Genomic DNA, 12215 nt, shown 5'->3' with positions numbered 1-12215 from the left:
TAAGCCAGTCAGAGAAAGATAAATACCACATGATCTCACTCATTTATGGATAATAAAGACCATTATAAACTTATGAACAAAAATAGATACAGAGGCAGAGCTTCCTCGAACAAACTGTCCAACTACAGTGGGAAGGCCAGGGACGATTGGGGGGCAGGATGGGGGGGGGGGCGGGGGTAAGAGATCAATCGAAGGACTTGTATGCATGCATATAAGCATAACCAATGGACATAAGACACTGGGGGGTAGGGGAGGCCAGGGGATTGTCAAGGGCGGGGGGGAAAAGGAGACATATGTAATACTCTTTGTAATACTTTAAGCAATAAAACAATAAAAACAATAAAAAAATAAAACAACAACAAAAAAGGTGCTTCCAGTCCTAGCTAGATGGCTCAGTGGGTTGGAGTGTCATCCCAGATACCAAAAGATTGTGGGTTCAATCCCCTGTCAGGGTGTGTATGAGAAGCAACCGATCAATGTTTCTTCCTCTCTCTCTCTCTCTCTCTGTCAATAAAGATATATCCTCAGGCAAGGATAAAAAAAAGTGCTTCCCAATGAATGCCTGGCACAAAGGAAGAGAGAAGGATCTGGAAGGAACAGCCTCTGAGGCTGTGTGAAATCAACCCCTTGGAAAAGTCCTCCACAGAAGCACAGAAGCAGGGAATGAAGGAGGGCCCCTGTCACAGCCCAAAACCTGAAGGAGTCAGATAAGACCTCAACACTGTACTTGGAGATGCAGTACCCCAACCATACTCGGACACACACCCAAGATGCTGGAGACGACCACCCTGCCCCTTGCCTATGTCACCAGGGGTAGCAGACTCAGGGTCACCTGGATCACCCCCAACAGCTTCACACTGAGCATTGTTATGAAGTCTTGTTTGGTCAGCCATTCCTTGGGTGCCGTGGGCACAGACATGCCAATTATTCACCAGGCCCCAGAGCCCTGGGCACAGTGGGAGTAAGAGAGCAATCCTGTGCTGTGACCCTGTAGTGAGAACACATGTGTGGTTCCAATTTACATTCCAATTCAGTTTATTTTATTCAGTCAACAACAGTGTGATGCCTGGTATAAGGAAAAAGAGTGTGGGAGAGGAAACAGGAACGTGGTGGTTACAGGGAGTCAGAGTTTGCAAACGTGTTTAGCTACTAAATGGCAAGGATGGTCCTTCTCATTTTTCTGCTCCTCAGTGCCTGGCACGCAATAGGCAATCAGCCCATCTTTATTAAGTGCATGAGTCGACTCATTGATGTTTCTCTCTCATCCATGTTTCTGACTCTATGCCTCTCCCTTCCTCTCTGTAAAAAATCAATAAAATATATATTTTTTTAAAAATGTATATTCTTTGATTCAATTATTTAATTTTACTTTAATAATAGTATTTGAGAATGTGAGCAATAATGCACCATACTTCTCTCTACAGATGCATCTCCTCCCTCACACAGTACCCAATTCCCCCCTACTATGCACCACAATCTTGGGTCACATGGCCTTAGCAGGTCTTGGGTTCCTCCAGTTGATCATGGCATCCACCAGGAAGGTGGGCATGTAGCTCATGGGAAGGTAGATGAGCTTGGCATCCCAGCCAGGTGAGTATCGGGTGCGGGGATGGCAGGCGGTCAGAGCATGTTGCATGCAGTTCGTCACCAAGGACAGATCTTGTGAGCACATTTTATCCAATGATCCAACTGCTTTCAGGGCTGTCCAGAATGAGAAAGAATCCAGATGTATTCCCATCTCCAACTTTCCCACCTTTAGATCACCTTACAGGATGAGTTTCTAGAATTCCTGGTCTCATACATTGAATCCACCCAAATTCTTTAGAGGGTGCCCCTCTCCTCCCCCAGGCACAACTGTTTCACTCTAATCCACCTCTGGCTTTATTCCTAGGAATATGTGGAACACATAACTGCAGGTCTCCACAGACACTAGAAACCTAAGTGCCTGAAAGCCAGTTGCTCTTATACTTGCTCACCAGGAGTTCACGGGTGTCTTTTCTCTCTGGCTTTAGTTTCATCCTCAGAAAAATGAGAGCTCACATGAGACAGTGGTGCCACGTCTAACAAGCCTGGATCCTTTCCTTAGGTTACCAGTTGACAACATGGGACCACAGAGATAGAATTAAAGGTCCCCCGTTTTTGGGTGAGTCAGAGCACAGAGGTTGGACCTGAGACTAAGGTTGTACTAACTATGAATCTAGACTTCAGAAAAATGGTTTGCTTCTATCCCCATGAACCACAAGGCCCACTTACTGCGTGCCAGCAACCTCTCCCCATAGGCCTCCTTGACCTCTGGGCTGGCCTTATCCCATGTCTCTAGCAAGTTTCTAGAAATCACCGCAGAACTGCTCACAAAAGTCTTGAAGAAACCCGGCTCAACGATAGCCACTTTCACCCCAAAGTGGGAGAGCTCCCTCCTGCAAGGCAAACCGACAGAGAGGCAAAGACTTCAGAGGTCTTATAAAAGAAAACAACACCTGGAAAAAACCCACCCCAACAAAACACCAATGTAAGATTGCAGTAGATTAAGCTCAAAAGTCTGGGGAGTTGTGAAGTGCAGCAGACAGGAGGAGAAAATTTGATGATAGTATTGCCTCCCTACAGAGTTTGAGTATTTTTACAAGTATTTACATACATTTGCTTATAACTCCAAATCCTACCAATTCTGCTGAAAGACACCACTTAAATTCTATCCCCTGGTATTTCTGTCACAGGCAATAAAAAACTGGGCTGTACCTATTTTCTTTCCCATGCTCCTCACACCACTCCTTCTGGTCTCCCACCCAGGTCACCCTCCAGGCCATCTGTCTTCTAAGGAGCTCTCTCTGCCTGTGGTCTCACCTCCCCCTCCCCCCGCCCATCACAGCCATCCTCAGCCCTGAAGCCAGTGGAGTCTCTACAGCTGATGTGATGAAGATGCTCCCCTGAATAAAGTGCTTCCCTGGGGCTTCACTGACAACAGGGCCCCCGGAAACCAATTACCATAGCAGTTATGTACATGGATGGGCTGTGAGGTGGAATAAGATCAGTTCCAATTCTGTCTCACATGCTTCCTGACTGAGGGCAGGGACAGGTTGAATCAACTCCATTGCCCTGAGGCCCATCCAGCCTCCAGAAGACAAAAAAAGTGCTTCCCAATGAATGCCTGGCACAAAGCAAGAGAGAAGGATCTGGAAGGAAGAGACTCTCAGGCTGTGTGAAATCACCACCTTGGAGAAGGCTTCCCGGGAAGCACAGAAGCAGAAGAACCAAAGGAGGTTCTGTCCCAGTCCAGTACCTGAGGGAGTCGGAGAAGGCCTCGACGCCGTACTTAGAGATGCAGTAGCCGCCACCAAACAAGGCTACACGACCCATGATGCTGGAGACATTGACCACTCGGCCCTTTGCTCTCCTCACCAGGGGCAGCAGACTCAGGGTCACCTCGATCACCCCCAACAGGTTCACATTGAGCATCTTTACGAAGTCCGGTTTGGTCAGCCACTCATTGGGTGCCGTGGGCACAGAGATGCCAGCATTATTCACCAGGCCCCAGAGTCCTGGGCACACAGAGGGGAGAGAGGAAGACTGTGCTGAGACCCTGCAGTGAGGACACAGCTGTGGTTCCAATTCACCTTCCAACTGAGTGAGGACAGTATGAGGAGGCGACATGGGGAGCGGGCAGAACAGGTAACAGATAGCTACATGCTGTCTGCAGGGTTTGGGGCAGTGCAGACCCTGTAAGCTGTGGTGACAGGGAGTAGTCCTTCCTCCTGGATTATTCCTAGTGCCCAGCCCGAGGATGTGCTTATTGATTTTATTTTATTTTAAATATATTTTTATTGGTTTTAGAGAGGAAGGGAGAGGGAGGGAGAGAGATAGAAACATCAATGATGAGAGAGAATCATTGATGGGCTGCCTCCTGCACACCCGCTACTGGGGATCGAGACCGCAACCAGGTCATGTTCCCTTTACCGGAATCAAACCCGGGACGCTTCAGTCCGAAGGCCGATGCTCTATCCATTGAGCCAAACCAACCAGAGCTGCTTATTATTTTAAAGAGAGGAAGTTGGAGAGAGAGAGAGAGAGAGAGAGAGAGAGAGAGAGAGAGAGATTGATTGGTTGCCTTCCATACCTGCCCCGTTTAGACATGGAACCAGAACCTGGGACGATGCTCCAATTGACTGAGTCGCAAGGCCAGGGTTTGGTTGCATCTTTATATACCAATAATGAACCATCAGAAAGGGAAATTAAGAGAGCAATCTCATTTAAAAGTTCATTTTTAGAAAACACACCAAAAACCTAGGAATTAATTTAATCAAAGAAGTAAAAAACCTGTACTCAGAAAATTATAAGCTATTAAAGAAAGAAATTGAAGAAGGTACAAAAAAATAGAAGCATATACCATGCTAATGTATAGTAATAATTACCCTTGTTAAAATGTCCATACTACCAAAATCGCCTATAGATTCAATGCAATTCTTCAAAATATCCATACTATTGAAATCAATCTACATATTCAATGCAATCTGTATCAAAATACCATTGCCATTTTTCATAGAACTAAATATAGTACTAAAACTTGTATGGAACCACAAAAGACCCTGACTAGCCAAAGCAATCGTGAGAAAGAAGAACAATTTGGGAAGTATTACGCTATCCGATAACAAACAATACTACAGGACTATAATAATCAAAAGAACATAGTAGGTGTCAGTTGGGAGCTGTGTGAGAAGGTGAAGGGATTAAGCAAAGAAAAAAGAAGAAAGACTCATGGACACAGACAATATCATGGTGATTGCAGGAAGGAAGGGGAAATGCAGGAGGTAGAAGAGAGTAAAGAGGGGATAATTGGTGATGGAAGAAGACTTGACTTGGAGTGGTAAATACAAATGCAATATACAGATGATGCACTGTATGTAGAATTGTATATCTGAAACTTACATAATTTTATTAACCAATGTCACCCCAATAAATTCAATTTTTAAAAAGCATGGTACTGCCCTCACTTGTTTGGCTCAGTGGATGGAGCGTCGGCCTGCGGACTGAGGGGTCCCGGGTTCGGTTCCGGTCAGGGGCTTGTGCCTTGGTTGCGGGCACGTTTCCAGTGGGCGGTGTGCAGGAGGAAGCTGATTGATGTTTCTCTCTCATCGATGTTTCTGACTCTCTGTCTCTCTCCCTTCCTCTCTGTAAGAAATCAATAAAATATTTGAGGGAAAATAAAAAAGCATGGTACTGACATAAAAACAGACACATAGATCAATGGAATAGAATAGAGAGCCATGAAATAAACCCACACCTATCGGTCAAGCAATCTATGACAAAGGAGGCAAGACTATACAATGGGATAAAGACAGTCTCTTCAATAAATGATATTAGAAAATCTGAACAAACACATGTTCAGAAATTAAACTAGACTACTTTCTTATACCCAATTCAGGAATAAATGAATTAAAGACTTAAATGTCAGACTCAAAACCATAAAACTCCTACAAGAAAAACATAGTAAACTCTTTGACACTGGTCTTCAAAATATTTTTTTAATATGTCTTCTCAGGGAAGGGAAACAAAAGAAAAAAATAAACAAATGCGACTACATCAAACTAAAAAGTTTTTGCACAGCAAAGGAAACTATAAATGAAACAAAAAGACAACCTACAGAATGGGAGAAGATATTCACCAATGATATATTCATTAAGGGGTTAATATCCAAAATTTATAAGGAATTCATCTTAACACCAAAAAGACAAACAATCCGATTAAAAATGGGCAGAGGATCTGATAGATATTTCTCCAAAGAGGACATAAGGCTGGCCCATAGACATATGAAAAGATGGTCAACATCACTAATTATCAGAAAAACAAATTAAAACCAAAGTGGAATATCACCTCACATCTGTCAGAACAGCTATCATCACAAAATCAACAAACAGCCCAGCAGGAGGAAAGAATGGGAGCTCAGTGGTTGATGGTCGACCTATGAACCAGGAGGTCATGGTTCAATTCCCGGTCAGGGCACATGCCCAGGTTGTGGGCTTGATCCCCAGTGTGAGGCGTGCAGGAGGCAGCTTATCAATGATTCTCTCTGATCATTGATGTTTCTATCCCTCTCTCCCTCTCCCTTCATCTCTGAAATAAAAAAAATATATTTTAAAAATCCACAAACAACAAATGTTGGCAAGGATGTGAAGAAAAAGGAACACTGTGCGCTGTTGGTGGATTGCAAATTGGTGTAGCCACTATGAAAAACAGTACGGAGGTTCCTCAAAAAATTAAAAATAGAACTACCACGTAACCCAGCAATCCCCCTGATGGGTATTACTCCAAAAAAAATCCAAAAACTAATTGGAAAAGATATATGCATCCCTATGTTCATTGCAGCATTAGCTACAGTAGCTACATAATAAGTTATGGAAGCAACCTAAGTGGCCATTAATAGACAACTGGATAAAGAAGTAGTACAAACATAATGAGATATTACTCAGCCATAAAAAGAATGAAATCTTACCAGTTTCGACAACATGGATGGACCTAGAGAGTATTATATAAGCTAAGTGAAATAAGTCAGATAGAGAAAAACAAATACCATATGATTTCACTTACATGTGGAATCTAAATGAACAAGCAAAACAGAAACAAACTCATAGATACAGAAAACAAATTGATGATTGCCAGGTGGTAGGGGCATGGGGGATAGGGTGAAAAAGGTGAAGGGATTAAGAAGTACAAAGGCAGGGGAAGGTGGGTGGGAAGAGATCAACCAATGAACTTGTATGCATATATGCATAACCCATGGACACAGACAATGGGGTGGTGAGGACCTGGGGTTGGGGTAAGGGGGGGGGGCCAGGAGCGGGCTGGAAGAGATTCATGGGGGACAAAGGAGGACCTATGTAATGTCTTCAACAATAAAGATTAAAAGAAAGCCCTAACTGGTTTGGCTTAGTGGATCGAGCGTTGGCCTGTGGACTGAAGAGTCCCAGGTTCGATTCCGGTCAACGGCATATACCTTGGTTGCGGGCTGCCACCCATTTAAGCTTCAGGCTAGTGCCCCCTTCTCCACCCGCCTCCAGAACATGGGCCCTCATCTCCCCGGGGCACTCAGCATCTAGAAATTCAGAACCATAGACAAGAATTCTGCAGGGACCAGATCTCATCAGCACGAACTCTCCCCAAGCTACAGAGCTCCAAAGTCAGAGGCTAGGGCAGTGGACCGAGAAGAGGCTCAGCTGGTATGCTGGGTGAGGTGAAGAACGCTAGTGGGATTTCGAGTCCTAGAAAACACGTTGGGAATCTTCCCCAGGGAGCAAGGGGTCTTCTCTTGACAGGAGAGAAGAAACAGACTTGAGAAACCTGTGTGATACCTCTGTCCCCCGTGCGCTCCTTCACCCACTGGGTGGCCGCAGCGATGCTCTCTGTGCTGGTGACATCCAGGATCACCGTCTCCAGCCTGTCTGACGTCTTGACCCTCAGCTGCTCGGCCCCCTTTTCTGTCAGACATGCAGCCAGCACCCTCAAGCCTCGTAGGTCCAGCTGCCTGGCCAGCAGGTTCCCGAAGCCCGAGTCACAGCCCGTGATGAAGACATACTTGTCTTGCAGGTGGCTCACCACCTGTCGCTCCCAGTACCAGCGCAGAAGGTAGTACTGGCCCACGAGGATTGCCAGGTACAGCCACATGGCTTTCCCGGGACAGGCGGTAGGCAAGGGTGAAATGAGAATGTGGCCAGTGTTCCGTCAGGAGGATCTAGGAGCACAGGGTATAAGTTAGCATACCAGCCTCCAGGCACTCTGACATGGAGTCCTCAGGTCATTCCTGTTCATCTTCTTTAGTATTTATATGTTTGTTTAGTGAGTATGATCGCTTCTTGCCCATTTTGTAGATCTTTGGCACACTTACACCATTTCTAATAGGTGACAGTGCATTGCTCCGGAAATCCCTTGACCTGAGCATAGTTTTCCCAACCACCAGATCTTGGTTCTCCACTCCTCCCTCTTTGCCTCCTCTCTTCTTCCCCCCCCCCATCAACCTGCCCTAAACTGGAGCCGCCCCTATGATCATGGTCCAATGGCCCAGCACTGTCTTCTTCCCCTTTTCCTGCTCAAGTCAGGAACCCTCGTCTCCCTGACCTACTGGAGAGTTTCACAAAGAGGATGGACTTTGAATCAAGACACACGTGAGCTCAATATCCAGCTCTGCTCCAGCTACCATGTGACCTTGGCAGTGGGCGGAGCCTCTGAGGTTCTTCTCATTTGGCTCCGCACAGAATTCACTCCTAAGAAAACTGAGCTCTGCTTAGAAAACTAAGTTTTGGATTAGAAAGAGAGGGAAAGGCATATAATGTCCCCTGCTGATGTAGAGACTCTCAGGGGCAGAAAGGTGTTCAGGAGACAGGAGGGTGTCTGACTACCTCAGAGGCAAAGAAGAGGAGAAGAAGGGAATGGGGCGGCCACACTCAGGGAAACTTCTCCCGGCACCTGGGAGGTGGAAAGGAAGGACCTACGGAAAGAAGGTCTAATGGCTACCCTCTCACTCCACGAAGATGCCTTGTCCCCAGCCCTGGCCCTCTGCCCCATGCTGAGGTTCTCCCCTGGCAGCCACACTTGCAGAATCCAGACCCAGACCCAGACTCCGAAGGTAGAAAGGATCCCCTTAAACAGGGACCAAGTATGGGTCCTTAACTTCACCATCAGGGAGGCTGTAAACCCCAGTAACCACAAAGGTCTCAGTCCACTTTGTATCGGGGTGATGATGGGGAGGTGGAGACATCTGCCCCCTCGGGAGACTAAAGAAAAGACTGGACCCTGGAGCCCAGACCAGCTGTCCCTGAGGGGCTTCATGGTGAGATAAGGAAACCATTTCATAGAAGGGGGTGGGCCAGCGGGTGGAACGGGGCTGCAGCGTGGGACAGGGACAGAAGAAGCCAGTTCCAAGCTCTGGGGGCCTCCCTCCCCGTCCACAGTTTCACAGTTCTGACTGGTAAGCAGGCAAGAGTAGAGGCACTGGGAGAGGGGAGAGGCTTCCTTGAAGAAACCAGAGACTCAAATGCCTGGACATATGCCGGCAAGCAGAAGAGACAGAGACAGGCAGGGGCAGATCCAGCCTTCAGCTGTAACTCTGGTCTGCAGAGCGCTACTGTGTAATTCTGAGAGTCTGTCCCTCATGGTGGGAGGCGGCAGCAGGATGGCACCTGCTGGCCCTGCAGAAACCACCCTGTCCCTGCTCCCTGGGGTGACTGCCAGCACCCGGCTCCAAAACTTTCCCAAGATAGGGAAGGAGGAAGGAAGGAGGAAGGAAGGAGCCCTGAAACCCTCAGGGAGCCAAGGGGCATACAAATCCTGACACCAAACCCTGCTAAGGAGAAAATCCCGGTTTCTTGGAAGCAACGGGAGAATTTTTTCCTTAGTGACCACATTCCTTCAACCACTAAGTCTCCAGGGCTAGGAGGCAGAGAAATCTCCCAGCCCACATGATCAGTGCTTCACTCTTGAGAAGCCTAAAAGCAATATAACTGCTTGGGGATTGCCAGGAGCTTCAGAGTCCATCCCAGTTGGGCACAAAAACAGGAAGCTCGGGAGAGAGCAGTAAGACAGAAACGGAATCTGGATGACACCCACTCACCTGGGAGCTACAGGGGCTAGAACGAGAAAACCTTCAGACGAGCCCCCGACACCGAGACCGAGTCTCACCGCAGTGACTCTCTGCAGTAGATCTTTAACACCAAATGCAAGTGCGGGGGTAGCTTGGCCAGGCTCCAGGGCACCACGGCTTGAGCAACATGGACCTGGAACAGAGACACGCACCCCCTGGTGGCTCCACAGAGTCTCAGTGGAGACTTTTGTCAAAAGCAAAACATCCCCCTTCTATTACCTGTGTGAGTCCCTAAAGAAAGAGGGGATTGCATCATAAATGAAAAGGGGCTCTGGAAAGGGTATGGAGTGAGGGTTAGTTGTGCAAGCTCGTTGCCAGTTTTATAGGTACGCAGCCTCACTACCTGGAGTGTGGATCCAAAAACTTTGAGATGCATCCCTGCCTTTAGGTGTGAAGGTCTGGCACTGGAGGGGATGAGAGTTACCGGTGGAAAGTCATTGAGCCCATGCTCCTCATAAAGGTCCAGGGCAGCAAAAGGAAAGAGTGAGGGCAGTGTCCTCAGGGCACCTCATGGTGTCTCATAGCATGGGTCCCAGCCCCTGACGGCTTCATCACACTGGACCTGGCCCCTCCCCAAGGATGGAGCCTAGAAGGAGGAGGGATGGGACTCTTTGGAGAGTCTGGGGTGAAGACGTGGGCTGGTTTCCACTGGTCTCCTTTGTTGTTGTTCCACCTTCAGAGTTGGCCCCTTGAGTCACAGTCCACATTTGGGGCCACTGGACCCATCTGGACGCAGCTCTGCCCCGTGTAGAGCCTAGCATGCAGGGCCACGGGTTTATAACCCCACAGTTCTCTGACACTCTGGAAAGGACTCCTTGGGGTGAATCCAAACCTTCTGAACATACACTTGTAAGGCCAAGGTATTATGTGAATCAACGATTCTTTATTTTATTTCAGTTTGTTTGGTGTGTCTGGCTATGTATGTGTGTAAAGAATATTGTGCAATCAGAGACTTCAGATTAAGCATGAAGCTCTTGCTTGGCATTTGAGTGGGAGACATGCATTGACCTTGAGTCAGCTGACACCAGAGCTTTGAAGAACCCAGAGATCCTTGAGGAGCCTCGCGGTCATCTCCGTGTCCTCAGCAGCCTCATGCCTCACACCAAGCTCTCACTAAGGACTGAGACCGAATAGCCCTGCAACATCCACCTCACTCTCTGTATCGCGAAGAACAGAGAGATTGTTCTACAACATGAGGTTCCCCTGAAAGCACCATACTCATGATTTTAAACTAAAGGAAGAAAACTAAGACACCTGGCAAGTACTCCCCAACTCCACTTTGTACTCAGCCCATGAATATCTTTCACTAAGTGCTAATGCCCACTCTCTGTTTAGTCCATACTCAGCACATTGTCAGAACAGTGGAGGCAGAGTCGGGGCCTCAGCAAGCACTGCGGGTTAAGGGAACTCCTGCCCAGAACACAGTGGGTGCTCAGTAAAGGCTTCAGAAAATGAAAGTCTGGGATCCAGAGGTGGTTCTACTCTCCTCCACTAGGAAAGCCCAGGATGGGATCTGGGCATGGGAACATGGTATAGTAACAGAAGATGGGAGGATCACAGGACTCTACCCGAGGGGACAGATACTCTACAGCTGGCTCCTTCGGCCGATGGGGCAGGCTGGTGGCTGTGCTTTTCACCCCTGCGTCTGTCCACAGAGGCTGATGGGAGGTGGAGAAGAGACCTGAGGCATCCAGAGAAGTGCTGGGTCCTGTCAGTGCCTCAGGACTTGATTGTCCATCCTTATACCTTATCCTGTGGCTCCAGATTTCTTGACAAATCCTGGAAAGGAGACATTAGCCCCTCAGCTCTCTGCAAGGAAGGAAGGGATTTCACTTCTCTCTTCAAATCCCTACTCAGGTCATTCCACCCATCCATTAACCACCGTTAAAGCACCTGACTCTTCCTCTCATCTACCCACACCCCACCGCTCCCGAAGGCCACAGTTTCACTATCTGGGCCTCAATAAAGTTTTCAACTTTAAGGCAAATATAATCAGTGGAAATTCATGTTTTCAAGACAAATCAATAACTGGTTTTGGTGCTCTTTCTCAGGGTCCCTATTGAGACACACCCTTCCTGCCAAGATCTACTAAGTTGGCCCCTGAGGCTGATGGGTCATGGTTGTGCCATTTTCTTTCCTGTATTCCTGAATTACCTCCCTCTTCTTTCCCTCCTAGGTCAACCTCCCTGCCATCTGTCCTCTAAGGAGCTCTCTCTGTCTGTGGTCTCAGCTCCCCCCGCCCCATCACAGCCATCCTCAGCCCTGTAGCCAGTGGAGTCTCTACCGCTGATGTGATGAAGATGCTCCCCTGAATAAAGTACTTCTTTGGGGCTTCACTGACAACAGGGCCCCTGGAACCCAATTACCATAGCAGTTATGTACACGGATGGGCTGTGCAGTGGAATAATATCAGTGCCAGTTCTGCCTCAGATGCTTCCTGACTGTGGGCAGGGACAGGTTGAACCAAACTAATTGTGTGGGGTCCAAACTAATATCTAGAACAGTGATGGCGAACCTTTTGAGCTCGGCGTGTCAGCATTTTGAAAAACCCTAACTTAACTCTGGTGCCGTTTCACATATAGAAATTTTT

At 47.6% G+C, this 12215-nt stretch overlaps 1 protein-coding gene across 2 annotated transcripts; it reads right to left on the bottom strand.

The window, feature by feature from the left end:
* Nucleotides 1–1017: 1017 nt before the first annotated feature.
* On the bottom strand, nt 1018–9778 carry LOC102422800 (retinol dehydrogenase 16). Of its 2 annotated transcripts, XM_006093608.3 has the most exons (5): nt 9596–9778; nt 7341–7720; nt 3278–3536; nt 2254–2417; nt 1018–1701 (listed from the first exon to the last, which is right to left on the bottom strand). In XM_006093608.3, exons 2-5 carry the CDS (start codon nt 7651–7653, stop codon nt 1484–1486), a joined length of 954 nt encoding a protein of 317 aa, XP_006093670.1. In that variant the 5' UTR covers nt 7654–7720; nt 9596–9778; the 3' UTR covers nt 1018–1483. The 2 variants fall into 2 exon arrangements, with proteins under 2 accessions (XP_006093670.1, XP_023613730.1); XM_023757962.1 differs by lacking the exons at nt 3278–3536; nt 9596–9778 and having other exon boundaries at nt 7341–7534.
* Between the last annotated feature and the right edge of the window lie 2437 nt (nt 9779–12215).

Source organism: Myotis lucifugus, unplaced genomic scaffold (genome assembly GCF_000147115.1).
Source record: "Myotis lucifugus unplaced genomic scaffold, Myoluc2.0 scaffold_119, whole genome shotgun sequence".
In the NCBI taxonomy this organism is placed as follows: domain Eukaryota; kingdom Metazoa; phylum Chordata; class Mammalia; order Chiroptera; family Vespertilionidae; genus Myotis; species Myotis lucifugus.
Note: the sequence above shows the minus strand (reverse complement) of the source record. Positions and strands in the feature narration are given on the sequence as shown.

What these genes read in the sequence shown, in the direction of transcription:
- LOC102422800 (XM_006093608.3), bottom strand. Translation starts at nt 7,653, where the DNA reads ATGTGGCTGTACCTGGCAATCCTCGTGGGCCAGTACTACCTTCTGCGC. An exon ending in GGAGCGCACGGGGGACAGAG is followed by an intron (nt 3,537 to 7,340) that starts GTATCACACAGG and finishes CTGTGTGCCCAG; the next exon opens with GACTCTGGGGCCTGGTGAAT. An exon ending in GGAGAGGTTGCTGGCACGCA is followed by an intron (nt 1,702 to 2,253) that starts GTAAGTGGGCCT and finishes CATTCTGGACAG; the next exon opens with CCCTGAAAGCAGTTGGATCA.